Source organism: Crocodylus porosus, unplaced genomic scaffold (assembly GCF_001723895.1).
Source record: "Crocodylus porosus isolate Cpor-Errol unplaced genomic scaffold, CroPor_comp1, whole genome shotgun sequence".
In the NCBI taxonomy this organism is placed as follows: Eukaryota; Metazoa; Chordata; order Crocodylia; family Crocodylidae; genus Crocodylus; species Crocodylus porosus.
In genome coordinates this window covers 11143347-11162785 of record NW_017728916.1, presented here as the reverse complement: position 1 = coordinate 11162785, position 19439 = coordinate 11143347, and the positions used below count along the sequence as shown (strand labels likewise).

General features: G+C 44.3%; 1 protein-coding gene across 6 annotated transcripts in view; it reads left to right on the top strand.

Annotated features, from left to right (window-relative positions):
• The first annotated feature begins 1016 nt into the window (after positions 1-1016).
• The window catches only part of ATP11C (ATPase phospholipid transporting 11C), a 72038-nt gene continuing 53615 nt past the window's right edge, over positions 1017-19439 (top strand). For 3 of the 6 annotated variants that reach the window (XM_019536441.1, XM_019536445.1, XM_019536447.1), the window contains exons 1-3: positions 1018-1106; positions 11936-12055; positions 17522-17611. In XM_019536441.1, coding sequence (XP_019391986.1) covers positions 1056-1106; positions 11936-12055; positions 17522-17611 — 261 coding nt within the window. In that variant the 5' untranslated portion in view covers positions 1018-1055. Of the gene's footprint in view, positions 1107-9571; positions 10030-11935; positions 12056-17521; positions 17612-19439 lie in introns of those variants that run through there. The other 3 variants (XM_019536446.1, XM_019536444.1, XM_019536443.1) reach the window with 3 other exon arrangements.

Sequence of the window (19439 nt, the reverse complement as noted above, 5' to 3'; positions counted from 1 at the left end):
CATCTCTTTTACTTCACTTGTTGCTGAGGCTGTGGCAGAGCCCAGACCTGGTAATTAATACCCAAGAAAAGGACATGGGGGTCTTCCAGGTAGGTGTGGGGTGTCCGGCAGGCATCATCTAGTCTGCATGCTTTCCTAGCACAGATGCTTCTCTTCAACTTAGTCTAGTCCCCAGAAAGGGCTGATCCCTTCCAGCAAGCCATCGTGTTATTTGGAAAGAAGTGCATTTCTTCCAACTTGTCCTGTTTAATTGTTTCCCTCCTCCATGGCCCTACTCGATTAGTCAATGTTTCCAGGACTCTTTTAAGTCCTTTCTTCCCCCATGGGAAAAATTTTTTGTAGGCGAGAACAAGCAGATCACCTGCTGAGCGGCTCTGTGTCCTAGCAAGCAGAGAGCTACCTGGGGCGGTGTAGCCTACTCTGCTGGGCCCTGCAGCGTGAATTTGGTCAAGTCCTTTCCCCTGACTCTGCCTTCTCAACCTGCCTTTTATCTGAGGGGTATGTTATCTCCTCCATTGCCTGTTGCTGTCCTGTTGTTTAACTGGCCAACTAGTCCTGATTTAAAAAAAAAAAAAAGATAATTTGGTGTTGCACAATGCTGCTTGAGTTTGGTAGTATAATTGTTGCAACCCTCCCTATTGCTTCTGGTTGAAATCGCACTAGGAGTGTGAGCGTGAATGTGGGTGAAAGGATATTTGCTTAAAAATCCAGCTTTGCTTTCAGTCGGGGCATTGGATTTCAGGCTTTCAATTAAAACCTGTCCTGGAAAAACCCTTCCAATGAAAATGAGCAACTTTTGTGCCCGTCCCCTTCTTCCCCCAATGAACAACTCCCTGCACAAAGGTATTTGTTCTCGGTGAACACGCTCCAGGACAAATCACACTGACCTTTGCTTAGCTGCTCATGGTTTTCTTTTGATTCTGTTGATTTCGGTATTTTAGAAACCCATGTTTTGCATCCCGGGTTTTTTTTATGTTTTCTTAAACGCCTGCTCAGTGTAGAAGATAGATTGTATTGATTTTGAATTTGATTTTTTTTTTTTTTTTTTTAAAGCAATGGAATTCCCTTTAGACCAGGAAATGTGGCTGAAATCATGGTCCGTGTGGGTAAGCACAGTCTGTTCAGTTATGAAATCAGGAAACATTTTGCAGAAGAGTTGCAGATGCTTTTGTGAATAGTAACTAATGACAAGCAGTTGCATTAAAGTGATTCAAGCGTTACGGTAAAGTATGTCAGGGTGACAGTTATACTGAACCAGCCAGACAGGCTGGCGTTTGAACCCTGCCTTAGACATTTTGATCTTTTGTTTGTTTTTTGGGGGGTGGTTAATTATAACTCAAATGATCTTTTCCTGTCACTTTTGATAACTGGAAACATATGCAGTGAATATGTTTTTGGGTGGGTTTTTTTTGTTTGTTTGTTTTTTGCCTTTAGTGGCTTTTTTATTATATACGTTGTAAAGTAAATAGTCTTTTCAGCTACTTCCATTGATCCGTGGAACAATATAGCAGTGGCTAGACTTCAGACTATTGTTTTGTAAGACCTAAGATGAATAGGATGATATAAACTTCCTTATGGCTTTTGCATATATTAAGTACAAGCTGTGGGGTTTTTTTTTTCCTTTAAATTGGGCAAGCTTTGTAGTTCTGTCCTCTATAGTTAGTTTTATCAGGTAACCCTAAAAAATATCCATAATAGGTCTTTGATCCTTTTCCAGGATTCCTCTTGGTATCTGCTTTGGGGGAGGGAAGTGGTATACTAAAGTGAACATAGAGGTTTTCTGTGTTGATGAGTTGGATTGTTTTCGTTTCTCTTCCCCACGTGGTCATTATTTTTGCATTAAAATGTTTCGTAGCCTTTTGGCTACTTTTACTATGATGTCTGGTAAGATTTGGGCTCCACTGTTAGGTACTGGACGTACTGTATATCCTATAGGGTAGGAACTGTGTTTAATGTCTAAATTACTGTTTCCTAACCATTGAGAGATCTTCCAGCTTTGCTCATGGCTTTGGGAAGTTAAAAAAAAAAAAAAAAAATGCCCCAGGGGGCAGGGAAAGGTGGTCAGATCTGAGGATTGAATCCAGTTTGCCTGTCTGAGGTCAGTGCTTTTAGCTTATGATATCACAACAGCGCCTTTTTTTTCATTTCTTAAGCATAAAATCTTTGTCATCAGCAACCACGTGTTGTCATTTGCCTTAAGACACCCACAGATGTCTTTAAACTATTGAAAAAAAATATTGGTCTGGCATTTTGATGTACAGTGAATCTTCCTTTCGCCATCTCTCAGCATCATGCATGTATTTTGTTTGTTTGTTTTTGCAATTTAAGCACTGGTTATTTTAAATAGTAAATCCAATTCCTGCATTTCCTTCACATCACATCAGAATCATTGCTTCTTGCTGAAATGGGGACTTGGAAAGCAGCAGTGATCGTCTTCTAAGGTAATTTTTTTTTGACGTTTAGGAATCTGGTATCAGGCTGTGCAGCCTGACCTAAAATGCTCGTGCTTTTTTATCTTGATTTGTACACAATCCAGATTGTGGGCAGCAAGAAATGAGCAAATTACAGTGAGCGAAAAGCCAGCCAGGTCTTACCAGGGCATCAACTGTTCCATAACTGCTTGTGTGTTTTATGCTTATCCTGGAGTAAGTTGCAGAAACTTTACCCCTCAGTAAAACAGGGCTAAAGTACTGTCATTCAGCTTCTTTTTACTGTCCCTGTACAAGGGATATGAATGTGTTCATGGTCCGTTCTTGTGGTCCCGCTGCCGGGATAAATTCCTGCCCTTTTTACCTTGCTGTAATTTCTGTCTTTGTCCGTACCTCCTGATGTGTTATAGCAGCAATGCTCTTGCAGTGTTATAATAGGTACAGCTGAGCATTGCAATGTTTAAATCAGTGAAGAGGGTAGGTGTGATGTTGGTTTAAGAAACGGGATTTATATGTGTGCGTGCCTGAGTTTGAAAACACGCCTTTCTCGGAGTTGAGTTTTGAACTGTAGTTTAGCAGAAAGTCTTCTAAACAGCCCATGTCCCTTTATATCAATTTAAACATCCAGTGGAGAGAAGCTGCTTAGAATACAATTTGCATTTGTTCCTAGGACCCCGTCTTCCAAAAGAGTCCTTTCTCCTCTAAATGTCATTTGGATGGCTTGGTTGAAAGTGGACCAGCCACCGGCCTTATTCATCTTTTGGTGTGAACTGAAGACTTCTGACTTGATAGGCTATTTTGAACAGGCTTAGCAGGTGTGGCCATTGCTTGTTAATGTAGCTGAAATAGGGTCCAAACTTTTGCTTCCTGTCTGACACATTGCTTCATCAACTTGTACTTATGCATCACAGGGCTGCCATTCATTTGGGTTGAGAGAGGATTATAAACGGTGCAAGTGTAACTTAAGCGGCTGCTTTCTTTCTCCTTTGTCCTCCTGTGAAGTTTTGGTCCTTCTTTTACCTGACAGGTAAGGGAGTGGTAGGGGTGTGATTGAGGGCAATGGAAATTTGGTGGCAACTGCTGAGTTTATTACAAGCCATCTCCTCAAGGAGATAGTTTTGACAGCCTTGGGGTGGGGGTTCATAAAGCATCTCGGACAGGTTTTTCTGACTCCTGCAAATTCGTATAACTGCACCCCAAGCTATATGGGCCTGCATGGAGCTTGCATCTTATTTCTGTTCCCCTTGTTAACCAAAAGCAGCTTCCTCACTGGTATGCTGCATAGCAGATGGAAACAGCAAGAAAGTGAAGAGCATAACCCACATAAACTGATGGTGGTTGTGTGGGATGGGGAGGACAGGCCACCAACCTCCACTTAAATAGAGATGGGACGTGTTCAGATGGCATCGTATGGACCAGAGGAGGCAGCTATGGCACTCGAAGCGAGTACAGCGCCTAATGCCCTGGCACCCTGTTCACAAGATGTTTGTGAAAGAACTTTTGCAGTGCTGGAAACCCAATTTAAAATCTCTGCTCCCATCAAAAATGTTGCCCAGCTGCACCAAAGGGAGCTCAGTGCCTTGCTGGGAGATGCGTCTCGATGGCTCATGCAGGTCAGTTGGAAGATCTTCAGCCGCAACAGGAATAAGTCTCAGTAACCAAAAGTTTAGAAGCAGAGATTGACCAGCTGTGCAGAAGCCCAGTGGGTGGCCAGGATGGACCCACAGGGCACTTCCAGGTAAAGCAGACACAATGCCAGGCCCACCTACACATCACAAGTACCTTGCTCCATCCTTCAGCTATGAGGTGCCATAGATCTTAGAGCTGGGATGCTTGGGCACAAACCTAGCGTCAGTGCATGGCGAGCATCCCTACTGGAACAGCTCTGTATGCTGGCTTCTGACGCAGGTCTTTCAGAGAGGGATGTCTTCTAGCGGGCCAAGTGGGAATGAGCATAGCACGCTTTTATCCCATAGCGTTTCAGCCCCAAGCTTCCTCCTGGGCATGAAGTAGCAAGGAATGGCCAGCCCCTGGCATTGCCCCCGCTCTGAACCATTGTGTTTCGACACTCAGGGAAGCAAGCCGTGGTCTGCCTGGGCAAGCTGAATTGTTGGAGAAATTCCTTGCAGGGAAGCCTTGTTCTCTGCCCATTTGTGCAAAGCCCAGCCTCTTGCCAAGGAGAGCAACAAGGAGGCTTGTGAGAGAGGGGAAAGCCCAGTCGCATGATTTTAAATAATCTTTTTGACACGCCAGACTCTAAATACCAGAAGAGCCTTGTACCAAGGAGCAATATGGTGCTGCTTTACAGAAACTCCCTGGGCATAACACAGTGCTCATCCAGGGGAAAAATCAGCCAGTTCCCCCTCCGATGGCTGGAGAAACACTGGAATCCATGGTGAGTTATAGTTCCTTTTTGAGGTTTCTATACCGAAAGCTGAATCTCAAATGCAGTGGAAAGAATTCTCTCAATCCTTATTACAGTAATCTACATGCTTCATACATTGCTCACAGAAACAGGAGTCTGCTTTTAAGTCTCTGTTAAGAGCACTAGAGTTGAGGTTTCATTATTAAGATTTAGCGCGTCTCTATTAGTAACCTGTAGTGCCTTGTGGAAAACAATGAGCTATTTAGTATACTTGTCACAATAATAGCTTTCAAGTGCCTTGCAAAATATAGGTGGCGTTGTCAGGGCATGCATTTGCCTACTTATTAATTGGAACCTCTGGGTTATTTGCAGTAAATTCCCTAGTTGTTTGCGTGACTTTTGGTGTTGAAATACCTCGGGGACCAGGTGCCTTAGAATTTCGTGGGGTAGCTAGCAAAGAGTTGCAAAAGACTTAGCAAGTGGAAATAGCAGGACAAACGGGGCTGGGGGAGAAGTCTGGTTAGCCCCTGCGGGCGTTTTCTTCCTAGTGGCACATTTTGTACAAAGCCAGAACTTCATCTTAGTTGCTGGTGTGGGTGAAAAAAAAATAGGAGGGGTGGGGGGCAGCACAAAATCTGAAATGAAAGAATCCACACAGACATGAAGATTAAATGATTTGAGCAAAGCAGCAAGTAGAGAGCAGCAGGTCTGGGTCTTCAGGAGAGCGCTGATGGCCTGGCTTCCAGTTCTGCTTCTTGAAGAACTGTGTGCTCCCTCGGGTGAGGGAGTGTGCTCGTGACGTGAAAGTCCCTGGCTGTTTCATAACGCTTCGTAAAATGAATTGGCTTTTTTTTTCTGTTTGTGACTGGGGAAGATCCAAACATTTACACGTTTAAGGTGACGCCCCAGAGGAAACCATCGCTTCCTCCGTCCTGAATGAGAGCGGAGCTTGCAAACCATATGGAGTCTCGGGTCCCTGCTGGCCAGTAACTTCAGAGGGATCGCAGGACATGGTACGCTTCTCACCGCTCTTGCTAGACATAGCTGGTATTGTAGGGACAGTGGATGGCTCTGCTTGTCCCAGGGGGATCTCAGGTTTGTGCCGCTTGTCTCACTGGGGCAGCAGGTGTGTTTGTGGCGTTTTCTTTCTGGCCTTGTTTTCAGTTCATAAAGCAGGCTTTCTCCTCTCTGGCCGAGCCGTCGCAGTCGTGATGTGCACGGAAAGGATGTCTGGCCACCGCGGGTTGTGTTACACATGACTGTATTGCAGCAGGCGTGCAACGTGCAGGCGGGTGACGTGCTTTGGGGCAGAGGAGGAGATATTTCTATGAGCGTTCGTAGAGGGGCTGTTGCTGCTGTTAAAAGGGCAGGTGCTGATTATTTTGTGCTGCTGTAAACGCCTTCTGCTCTTGGGGTCGGACTCTAGGGTCGGGATGGTTACTTCTGGAGCGTGCTTTGTAGCATCCATCCATCTCGCTTTCACCTGCATCTCTACCAAGGTGTAAGGGTGCACCTTCCCAGGTGTCCTCCAGCTCCCAGCATCCTTGTAACATGGACGATCCCATCCTTCCCCACTGCTAGCAGTTCAAAGGAGGCTGCAGGCAGCCGAGGGGGTGATGCCCAGTGAGGGCATCTTTCCCCACATATGGGATCCTACGGGGGTATTGTGCGGGAGGTGGGTATAATGGAGGGTGTTCAATGTGCTTCTACTATTTGGATGACAAATTGAACCTGCTTTGCTCCTTTCCATGGTGGAGCACAGCAAGAAGGAGGCTGAGGCAGGAGCACAAGGATGGGTCCCTTGCAGCAAATGTGCAGACTGAGACCATCTACAGAGCTCTTGTGCTTTGTTGGGATGGGGAGTCGGACCCATTCCACTTCGTTGGGTTAGGTTTCAATCGGGGTCTGCTGAACTGCTGCTGCTCAGTTTATCCACGTGCCCAGGGTTGTGTGTTTTGGGGGTTTTTTATAATTTTTTTTTTTTCCGTTTTGGCCAGTCTTTAAGGCCTTAACTCATACCAGGCCCTTAGCATGCTTTCCTCCAGGTGCAGCCAGGCCTTGCATGCATTCAGGTTTTGCAATTGAGTCCCTTCCCTGAAAAGGAGTGTTGGACCAGAGCACGCGAGCTATGGACGTGCACCATGGGGATGCTGGATACATGACGGGTGTTCAGCATTTTGCCCTTTTGGCACCTCACGCAGCGGGGTTTCAAAGCAAACGACCTGGGAAAAATATGGAGAAGGATGACAGGAGTTAGCATAGTACCCTGTAATGCTGTATTAACCCGTTGGCCTGTTCGTTCTTTTGGGAAAAAAAGCAGCTAGATGCCTCCTTTTTTTAAAAAAAAGAATGAATGCTTTGTTTCTGGAAACCTCAGCTGGATCTGTGATTACAAAGTGGGCTAGGCAGTTTTAAATCATCTAATGGGGCCAAAGCCTTCTGCAGGGTCAGGCTCACCTCCGCCATTCAGACCCAGTCATCACGTCGGTGCCCGTGCAAAGAAACAATTTTAATTTCCTTTTGTCAGACTGTTGGGAGCAGAAAGCTTTTCTTCCTGTCTGGGTTTTAGTTGGAGCTTCTCCAGGCCATGCTTCTTGCTGCTTCCTGCTCCTTCTTATTGCAGAAAAAGCATTTGTAAATGAAGACTCTTGCTTTTTTTGACTGTAGCAGAATTGCAGTTGCCTAGTCCAGGCTCTCCAGTGGAAGTAGCATCGAGTACCAAGATGGGAAGAGCTACTCTCTGAGACCTTGTGAGCTAATAACATCATTTCTTCCTTCACGCTGCTGGAAGCAGAAAAGCCAGATCATATGGTATCAAATTTCTTGGTCTGGCCTGAAATTTTTGTTCCATAAAAGTAGCCTGAAGGCATGGCACTTGAAAGCTATGGCAGCCTAACTTTGCAAGTATTTGTGGCTTTTTAGCTTTTGCAAATCATTGCTTCTCATTAGTCAGGGATATTGAGAATCAAGTATCTGAAGTCAGTGCAAATATTCAACTCATCAGTGTGATGCAAAGGCAGCAGTTTCCCCTTTCAAATGAAAGAGTTTGCAGGCTACTGGTTATTGTGATCCCACGTATCATATATGTTCGTGTCTGGAATATAGCTGTATTTATGATCAGGTATTCATCTGTTGTCAAATGAGTAAAAGCCACTTTCCCCTCTATTTAAGGTAAAAGCATTATTCAAATTAATGTTACTCCTCTCACTGAATACACATTCAGGTTCCTCATCTGTTATATATTATTTTCAACACGTTCTCTACTGGATTAGGAAGATTTATATATAGTTACATATTTTCTCTACAGCGTCTGTAAAGGTAGGGCGTTTCAGCGGGGCTTTTTGGCGCTTTTAGTCAATCAGCTATTAGATAAAAGCACCAGAAAAAGCCCCACTAAAGTACCCAATTTTTACAGGTGTCGGGCGAGCCAAATTGAACTAATGTGCTGCCTCTTCTGGGCATGCGCAGGGCTCGGCGCAGGAACACATGTTTAAAGTAAAGCACCATTTTTTTTTTTGTTCTTTTAGGCCTACAAGCGCCTGTATACTGAGATTGTGGAATACAAGTGTCGCCTTCTGATTTGGGTTAATTTACCAGGACATTATGGTAAACCCGCCAAAGGCTTGTTTCATCACAAGAGCATCCACACACAGCTGTGCTAGACTCACTCTCGTGTTTCTGTTCCCATCCTGGCTGATTCTGAATTAACTGGAAGTTAACATGGAAGTTAATTCAGACACATGCCGGGAAACTGGGTGGTTGGTTATAGATACCCTTTCTGGGGTTTTTGTCTCAGCAGCAGGTATGTGGCTTTAGGTTTGACATGTTTATATGCCGGAAGGATGGCAAATGTTCACGTAACGTTGGGAAGGCCAGTGTGTGCAGAAGTATTTAAATGTGCAAATGGGAATGGTTTGACTTGCTGTGCGCAGATATCATCACTAGACACATGGGGATAATCAAAATCGGAAAGGAGATCAGATGCTTTTCTAGGAAAGAGTGCATCTTATCTGGCTTAGGTAAGACACGCTCTGGGTTTGCGTCCTGACAGGGTCCAGACTGAGGATCTAGAGGACCATTGCAATGCAGGTAATAAGTAGTGCTAAGACTTTGCTGGAATTTGTGAGTGCTTCCTTCGCCCTTCTGAAATGCATGCTGCTTGTATGTATATGCCTAATGCAAGTTTTTTAGAGCCCTGGGAAAACTTTGGACTGAAATCTTGTTAAATAAAACATGTTGATATCTGTAGTAAACAGCATAGAGGGCTTTTGAAGGAAATCAATGCAGTCTCCCTGCATCTTTGCTATGACAGTAGCTCAGACCTGAAATCTAAACCTGCTGCAAGAGCTGCTTAGAAAAGCGTGTTTGACTTCAAGACAAAAACCTCTTTTCCCTAAAGTTTCCTTTGGCTTTTTGTTGGGGGGGAGGAGTCGGTGTTGGCGTGTTTTGCGTATGAGAAAGGGAGAGAGAGAAAATCTGACAAGTCTATTTTAATTAGAAGGACAGAAATTCTTTCCGCACTTGATCGGCATCTTGGACATGCTATAAATACTCTCCTTCCTGTTGTTCTCTTATCATTTCTATGATTGCTGTCAGCACAGGGACTCTCATTAAGGTTTGACCCTAGTTCACTTGTAGCATCTCATTCTGATAAAACGACGTCCGTCCCATGTGCCCACCCGGTGCTAAGTTTCATTGCTTTAGGGCTTAATACCCCAGTGTAGAAGTCCATGCAGCCCCACCACCATCCCCACTACAAATGTGAGGATTTGGCTGGAGCGGGTGCTGCCATGTGCCTTAGCCGCGGGTCCAACTTCCATGCTCAGGCTGGTTTTGCTGGGCGAAACATCCCCTTGTCCAGGAGCACGGTGTGGCTAGCAGTAAAGGAGCAAGTATTTGAACCTGTATGACGGGGACCCGAGGTGCGGGCATGGGAGAGCGGAGCTGGTCATGGAAGAGAGCAAAGAAGTGATAGCCGCCTTGCCAACCCCAGCCATTGACAAAACTATACAGTGGACCCCAAAATGGCCTTTAAAAGCACAAGGATCTTCCCCCCACCCCCTTTTAATTCAAATCTGTTGATTTGCTTTCTGTTTGTTTGAGTCTTTAGAGTTGACAATTCAAGCTTTTTCTCGGCAACCATGAAGGCTAGAAGGTAACTTTAAAAAACAAAACGCCAAAGCTGAGAATCACAGGAGTCCAGGAGCTGGGACTGTAAGAGAAATACCCGATATGGTGAGATTTGTGCTGAGACAGCAAGCATCAGCAGTGTACCAAGAGGATTAATTCTGGCTAGATTTGCCCTCTGCTCTCCTGTCGCATCTTGCGTTACTGAATATAATCCCCTCCCAAGCAGAAGGTGGTCTGAATTGTGATGAAGGTATTTTCTCTGCCTGCCACAGAATACCTTCCTGGCTTCTACCTTTGAGGGCTGGCAACGGTATTTTCTATCTGCCAAAACTTATTTTGAAGGCTGAGAGCTGCTTCCCCAAAACCTCCTTAATAAAACCTTCCTTTTGAAATGCTGAATGTTCCTCTTGCGTCTTTTTTTTTCCTGTGCTTGTTGCCCAACTGAAATATTTTTGAGCATTTAATTATGTTTCTTCCTCCTGTGATGGTTCGTTTTCCTGATGCTCTTATAACATTGGCCGGACTGTGCTTCTGTTGTTTGTCTCAGACTCACTTTGCATGCAACTTTGCATTGCATGATGGAAAGTTTATCTGCCTCACTATTTTATTTTATTTAAACTTGAAAAATAGCAGAACTTGGATCTTGATTCAAAACGTCCTAGTTTGCCTGAACGGGTTGGGTTGGGATTTCCAGTGGGGGGAGTGGGGTGGAAGAGGAATTTGATGCCAAAACCGGGAGAAGAAGGTGCTGTTTTCTCTAGTCATGTTGCAGTTCCGTGTGGTTAATTGAAAGATTTATCGCGCAAAGGGACCCCACATGTTTAAAGTTATCCCTTTTTGTAGTACCTACGTAATAAAGGAAGAAGCCTTAGATAGGCGTGTGTCAGGCATGGATACAGAACTAGGAATAAGCCCTATGGAAGCAGAGGAAATAGAGGATAAGGACTAGGTTTTTAAAAACTACTGGAAACCTAAAGATATTACCCTTCTTCATCTTCAGTAAATAGGGTGAGCACCCTCACATTTACTGTAGGGTAAGAGCATGCAAGTAAGTAAGCAGATGTGTTGTATGTTCACACTCTCTTGCTTACCCACAGGTAATTAGCACTCAAACTTTAAGAGGGAAAAATTACATTAATGCCCACATCCCCCCAAAAAGAAGACTTTCCCCCCTTTAAATATTGTCGAGCTTATGTTTTAGCTAGGTGTCCAAAGATTAACAAAAAAGAAACCAATGGAAGAGCCAAACAAGCTCTTAGAAATGAGAGAGGGGGTTTCAGAGTCTAGGTCAACTTGCCCTAATGTCAGAAGCTCAACACCATTGCCAGCTGTCGTGATCTTTGGCGTTGTTCCTGAAGTCTAGGCTTTGGGAATGTGAAAAACTTTCATTTATACATATAGAGATAGATAAATACAAATATGTATAAAAGAAAGAGCTAAGTTTTTCACATTCCTGAAATGTAGACTAAGAACAATGCCAAAACTCACGAGAGTTGGTAACACTGGCTCAGTATAGTTCACAGTAGGGAGCCTTGGCCAGTGGCCGGCAACACCCTCCAGATGTATTTTCCCCACCTCCTGTCAAGCAATAGGTGGAAAGTGTCTTATTAACAGATGTTCTAGCAGCTGGAGCAGGTGGGAACTCTCATATTTGGGAGATGCCAGCCACTAACAGTAGATACTGAGGCAAGTCTTGTGTCCACATAGTAGGGCATCTGCTGTGGACCACATCAATACATAGGTAAGGCTTCAGCTGCCACTTCCAGATGTAGTCTTTATTGTACTTGGAGGGAGCAGCCATCTTTTGCCCAGCATAAAAGTGCCAAGTGTGTAGAAAATGAACTTGTGTACTGCATTCCTTCCACTAAAACCTGTAATGAGGAGGAGGCCAGGAGCATGGGAGTTAAGAAACCATCCCCATGGGCTAAGTGCAAACCCCTGGGCACACTCATACAGACATGTATGTTTTAAGCCAGCGGCTTTATTTGCTTTCCTGTGTTGTCTCTAACAGTGTGCTGGGGAAGAGAAACGAGTTGGTACGCGCACCGTCTTAGTTGGCCACCGCCCCGTGTCTGAAACGGATGCTTACGTTGCGCAGAAATTTTGCGACAATAGAATCGTCTCCTCCAAGGTAAGTCTTTGCTGGCAAACGTCGGGTTGTTTAATCTGCTGGAAAGTGTACATGTTCTTTTCTGTGTTCAATCTTGTCTCGTTTCATCTTCCCTCGTGGCCTTCTGAAATCTCCAACCTCATCCGTCCAGGTTCGAGTAGCTGAAACTCTTCTTTGCAGGAAGAATGTGCTGCAGCGTTCAGTGCTGTGCCGAAGTGACTACTTTAATTACAGAAGCTTTAATTAACACAGCTGTTAATCTAAAAAGGTGTCGAGTAGTAGTCGAAAATGGCATGCCTTGCATTTGTCATGACAACTCTCTGATGCTTGTGTGGCTGGTGCCTGACATGTTGGTGATGAGCCGTTACGGTCCACGCTGGAGTTTGATGTAAAATTCTCCACTGACGTTCGGGAGATGGGGGATTGACTAGGGCCCTAATGGCTGCATATGGGTCTGCTCCTGCTCCAACCTCCCCCATAATTTTCCCCCTGCCACCCTTCTTCGGAGGTTTTATTTACGTTTTTATTGGCACAATCCAAACCTGCGCCAATTATAAATCTGTATGTCACCAAAACTCCAGTTCAGACTGACTTCCTTGTTCATGCTTACTGCAGGTGCACCCATGGGAACATGACCCAATAGCAAAGTGCCTGGAGCTCTTCTATGTACATTTTCTGGGTTTAGGGAATTAAAAGATAATGGATATGGTGAGAGATCATCACTGACTTACCCTGTTTACTATGGGAAGTAGTTTGGAGGGGTATTTTTAAAATAGGCAGATAACAATTGTCTTGTGATTTTTATTATTTTGTTTTGTTTTTTTTATTTTCCTATGCAGAACTAAAATAACTTCCCAGAGTGCACGCTCTAACTCTTAGCCTTTCCTTTGGATAACAGGGGAAACGCGGCTATTCAATTAAAATAACGGTTGTTTATTTTGGAACGTTTTGCGCGATGAAACTTCTCGTCCTTTGGTTTGCCCTTGGCTTGTCTTGAAGCTATTTGCAGCTTCACCTTTCTTTCCGTAAAGCTGTTTCACACCCGGAAAAGATGTTTATAAATGTCAAAAAAAAGTGGCAGTAGCATTGTCAAGATAGCTGGATGAATGTACTTCCCACTTGATACTAAGGTGATTTTGGAGCCACCCAGGACATCGTTGAAAACATTAGTCATGCTGTACTTAAGATCCTTCCTGAACAGTTGAGATCTCTCTCTTCATTTTGATGTCCTCTGGCTGTGTATACTTATGCCAGAATTGCTTTTTGTGCAAGAGGCCAGCTGTAGCAGTTCTGACTTGGGTAAAGCCCCCATTGATTTTTACCAGGTGTCCTTTTTTTTTTTTTCCTTTTGCATAAAGTATGTAACCCTGGGCCTTCAGGGAATGTTTTTTTGTGGGTTTTGTTTTGAGGGTAAATAACTAAATTATTTTAACACTCCATTTTCTGTAGTAACTTATGGTGTGTGTGTGGTTTTTTTTCTCTCGCCTCATTTTTACATATATTTTGTAATTGTGTCCATCTTTATTTGGTAAATGCGACTCTTCTCAGTCTGTTTAAGATTAAGACACGATGAAATCAGGTCTTTGCAATGTGTTTGTTACTTGCTTGCAAATACCATTAATGATTATCAGTAGAAACTTGGGGAAAGGGCCTCAATAATTCAAGAGCACAGCAAAATCAAACATTTACCTGACTTCGTTTCATACACTTTCTTTTAAAATCCGTCATTTTTCCCCAAACGAATGATTCAGTGACCTTCACCCTTTCTTACCCTTTAAAAATCGCCAGACCTCTAGCTGCATGCGCGGCAGCTTTCTAAGAGCAAATATGGATGCAGTTACTCTTTCTTTTTAAAATAAAAAGTAGTGAACAAAGAATTTTATTTTAAGATTGTAAAGATTTAACTTCAGCAGCAGTGAGCAACTTCTCATTATTGGGCTGACCTGTTTTGATGCATCCAGATGTAACTTCTGGAGTTGTTTATGGACATACAACCCACGAGGCCTCTTCCCCTTTTTTGATCAGATGGGAGTAATTAATTTTACTGCAGAGCTAACTGATTAACTCCTCAGTAAGTGTCTCACCATCTACACGTACCACCCTATTAGGCCTTAGTCAGCTAATAAACTCTGCTGTAGATAGTGCTTGTAAATACAAATACTAACCTACGGTGCAGTTTTTTATTTTTAGTGCACAGCAGCATGTGTAGACACTTGTACCCCAGCCAGCCCTTCTGCAGCACATTGAGCCAGGTCAGAACAAACTGGGGCTGGCAAGCTGACCCCCCCCCCCCCCCCCCACCTCCCAATACCCTGGGACCCCCTGACAACCAGAGCTGCTCTGCCCCAGCTCAGCGTGCTATAATCCCAGGCGCACGTTCAAATGTGGTGTCAAATACTGTGCCAGAGTTTACTGCTGTGTATTAATTGCACATGGACACACCCAGGGAACACTTTCCATCAGTTCATAAATTGGTGGGAAGGTCCTAGATTTGAAGTGCAGAAGCTGGGACATGGAATTATAGCACGTGCTGTAGTTTAAATGAAATGAGCAGATTATATTAAGTCAAAAGCACTACGAGAACTTAAATTTGCATCTGGCAGATAGCTGAAGAGTCCCTCAGTGGGCAAGATGAACAGAGCCACGGACTTAGCCCCATAGCCGTAGTTTAAAAGTTGCTTTGTTTTCTTACTGGTATGTCTTTCATTGTTTAGTTCAAGTCCAATAGTGGCACTAAATTTTACTCTGAATTTAGCATTAAAAGGCTGCCTCGTGTAGCTCCTAGATGCACAGATAGCCCTATTGAACTTTAATGGGCCCCTTCCAAAAGGTAAATGCTTCAAATGCCAAACCTATGACATTTGCCTTTTAATAAACAAGCAAGGAATAAATCTCCTTCACAGTTGTCACTGAAGGGCCCAAGAGGTGCTGAGGAGATGAGCCAGCCTTCCAGGATTTGCACAAGTGTGGTGGTGAAGTGGCACAACTGGTTTGGGGAAACTTGAGCTTCCAAAAGGTGGTTCTGGCTTGTCTCAGCCCCGAAGGCTCACAAGATGCAGCACACCCACATTGCATTGCTGATGATAACTTTTTCCCCCAATACCGAGAGGCTGCTCTTTGCAAGCATATTGCTTTTCACACTTGGGAGGAGCTCAGATAACAGAAGTGCCTCATTATCCCTCTCCAAACCCCTCCTTATGCCTCTCTTTGCTGCAGTGTCCACAAAAAAAAGTAGAGAGAGACCCTGGCAACAGTTGATAAAACCTTTTACACACTTAAGTTACAGGCTGTCTGGGAGAGTGGGTACTGATTGTACAGGACTTAGCATGGTGTCTTCTGGTCCTTGCATAGGACTCTGAGGTGTTGGAGGAATAGAAATAATAGGGTTAATAAGTAACAGACTGATTTTTGTGCTGTAGATGGATAATTGGCACTGCCCTGGGGTGTAGAAACAGGAATTTTTCCCCGGCGGGGTGGCAGCTGGGCAGGGAGTCCCAGGCCACGGTGGGCAGCCCATGCCCAGCCCCAACGCTTCTCTGGCCATGCTGCCCATGGGAGATGGAGAGCCAGCCTCCTCCGCTCCGCTGCAACAGCTGCTGCTTACTGCTGGGGGCAGGGGGCTGGGGGCTGTGGACCAGGGTCCCTGGCCCCATAACCCTGGCAGCTAGGGAAGTGAGGGGCTGTGGCAGGGATGGGGGGCAGCTGGTGCGAAGTGAGGAGCAATGGCACGGGCAGGGCACCAGCATATCGGGTCTGCTCAGCGCCGCAAAGCAGTGGGGAGGGACAGCCATAGCTGTACCTGTGTCCTGGTGCGTGAAGGGGTAGGGGGAGCTCTGATTGTCCATGATAAAAACAAAAAACAAAAAAACCCCAAAAAAACACCCCAAATCAAAAGCCAAACTGTATAGGTATTTAGAATGTATTTTATTGTAGTGAATGAGGCACTGGTAGGCTTCCAAATTGCTTTAAAATACATCAGTAAAACATTGTGTTCAATGGATACCTCTGTCTAGATATAGAGATAGTGGTGTTTCATTTCAATCGTGGAAAAATGTGGATTTTGCAGTTTTCAGTTGGAGGATTTGCAGTTATTTTTATCGGCGTGTTTGTGACTTTTAAACAGAGAAAACCTAGATCCCTGTTGATAACCTTGGATTCACAGTCAGGAAGCAAAACCATTCATTTCCTGGTTGGGGGTGTATAGACCCATCTTTTTAAAGTCAGACCATGGGATTAATGGGGCCGCAGTCCTACCATATTGCAGGTTTTTTATAGAGCACTTGCTTGTTGGCATCGTATTTGCTTTAGACGGAACGAAAGCAAATAGACGGCGCTTATTGCCCGTCAGGGGACCATATGCTTTGCTTGACATCAGGGCTCGGGTTATGTGAGGATGGATAAAAGGCAGCATGTGGCTTGGAGCGTGGGTTTTGTTTTTCCCCTGATGTTAAAGATGCAGTTTGCGGGCCGCTCTGGTCTGTGGCACGAGAGGTGCGCTGCAGATGCTTTTAACTGCTTTGCTGCTGATTCTTTTAACAGAAGCATCCAACTGAGGTCCTCATCTGACATGCCCGTGGTCCAAAAGTCCCAGTAGCTCTCTACTTAGCTACTAGCATCTCAGATCATCTTCAGCCTCCTTGCCCTCCAGCACAGGTCCAGTGAGGAGCTGATTTCTGCTAACCAGATAGCAATACTGTCTTGGGACTTCAGAAAAGAGTTTGGGAATGCTGTCTGTGCATACATGTCTGTGAGCGGCTGTGTTAAATAAGCTGTTCCTTGAACATATCCAGAATTGACACTGCCGGGAAGCCAACCTACAAAGCATCTTTGGGCTTACACACCACTCTGCCTTCCTAATGCTGGGATGTTCTAGTGGCTGAACTAGTCCCAGCACAATTTAGAAAGCCCAGTGGACTGTCATGGTAGGAGACATGGGACCTCGATTACACTAGGTCCTTGTATTAGGGCAAGCAGTAAGGCTTGCAAGTAAGATTACAAGCAGTTAGTTTGCAAGCAAGAAGATTTCTTGGGGTCAGATCAGCTCCTTGGTTCTGTGTTCATACAGCAGCCAGCCACCCCGTGTGCCTTGTTCTGGGCTCGGGATGCTTGTGAATATAGCCACTGTGGCGGTAGCCGCAGTAGATACTCGCAGCTGGTGTGTCGCTGGAGTTTGTTGCTGGTTTCCGAATGAGTTCAGTTGCAAAAGAATAAACTTCCCGGGCTAAATATATCCCAAGGGTAACTTGGTGGAATTACAGCTGGGATATATCCATGCAATGCAACAACTCCAGCTTTGAAGATGAAATCTCGTTTCCTAGAAAACATCCAGATATGCGTTCCCATTCTTTACCTTTTGACCCAAGGATAAACACAGCTTCCTGGCACAGTTCTCTCCCTCGGTGTTGGTTTATTGACTTGCAAAATGTCTCCGTGCTGCTATTTGTTTCGCTTACCCAGCTGTTCTTTTCTTTTTTTCTCACCCTGCAGTACACTGTCTGGAATTTTCTCCCGAAGAATCTTTTTGAGCAGTTTAGAAGAATTGCCAACTTTTATTTCCTTATCATCTTCCTTGTTCAGGTAAGGGTGATTTCAGCAGAACCGCTGGCAAACCTGGGGGATTTTTTTTTTTGTTGGTTTGTTTTAAACTGGTTGTTCAAAGCTACAATCACGATCTGATCGAACAATGAGACTTGAGACAGTCTTGGTGCTTGTGAATCTCTTTAATCGCTAGCTCTATTATGTCTCCGGCACATACACATTCAAAATGCAATAGCTAGTAAAGCAGGCAGACCTATCTGAGAACATCTGGTGATGATGGTTGATAAAATTTAAGGGCCCTGTGTATTTCTCCCTCTCCCGGTGATAATCCATTATTAGGACTTAAAAAAACCAGCCATAATTTACGTCAGTTAAAATCAGTCGTACAAAATTCAGCCCATTCATCTAATAAATGAAATCTCTCTGCAAGACAGCAGTCTGCAGTAAAGGTGACCTTCTTGGGGTTCTAGTAATACCTTGGTATATCATTTTATTGATATACACCGCATCTTTAAAAAGCCAGATGCCCTATCGATGTCTACAAAATATAATTTTCTCCTTCAGGCTCAAAATCTCAGTGACTGCTGCAGAAATAGGTAATTGCAGACTGTTCTAATGTTGCTGATCTTAAAGGGTGAGAATCACTCCCAAGGTCCTCTCCGTTTGATTTCATTGGAGTTATTCCAGTTTTTCCAGGAGTGAATTTGCCCAGTGTCTTGTACTGAAATAGTGCTCTCAAACCAGGATGTTTCTCATAGTCTGTCACCTAGTTTGAAACCACAGATTTACTTCTTGTCTGCTGTCCCAGAGTGTGGATTGTGGGACCGTAGGGAAAATTTAGTTTTGTCACCTAAACGAGTGGCAATTTGCTGCCATTTCTTTGCAGTTTTGGTGCTAACCCAATTTAGACCTTTTAGAGACATCACTCATTCATTTGATTGCTTGCAGCGAATGCTTGTTTTTATTCTAGGTGCCATGAAGTAAGGACACCCTCCACGCACTCCATCAGAGACTAAGACCCTGACAGCATTAATAGACTTGCTGCCAAGGCACAGACAAGGCCCAGGCACTGCCCAGTCTGGGCTGCTAAAGATCTCACTCTAAGCAAGCTCTCAGGGTAGTGCTGTTAATGTAAAGCATCAGGGTATTACCTTGATGAATGCCATTTATAGCCAAAATGCCTGGTGTTGATCAAGTTAAGCACTTAATACTTTGAGTTAATGGACTTTCTGCAAGTGCTTCCCTGAAAGTTAAGTGCTCAGCAACACTGAAGGTTGCTGGGTTTTTTTAAAGTATTCAACAAACTCTGTCTTCAGGCGTGCCTAGAAATTGTATGTTGAACTGTTATAGGGCCTGATTCAGCTCCTTTTAGAGATCCAGTATCCAAATGCTCATTTGCTTGAATGGCTTTGGGTGGCTACTTTTTTTGATGTCCATGCCACCAACATATTACATAGTGGATTAAAAGTTACAGCAATAAAAACACATTCACTAGGTCCGTTTGCTGGATAGATAGTGGTGCCAAGGAAGCAAATGAAATCTTGCAGCACAACTGGTTTGGATAAATAGAGTCATGACCTTTTAACAGAAATGGAGACAGAAAGAAAATAGACCATTTAGAAAAGATCAGAGATGAGAAATATCTTTTGCTTGACAAAGAGAATGATCCATGGGTTTCTGGACCATGCTATTTAGTTTGGTAAAAGACATCAAATAAAGCAAAACCTTCAGATCTTAGCCAGACTCTGACACTTGAAAATGAATCCAAATTACATTGCTGATATCCTGGCCAATATCCAGATGCAGTTTGATTTATCTGCTGCTGATTGAATCCTTGTTGTAAAGGAAAGTCTAACCCCCCCCCCCC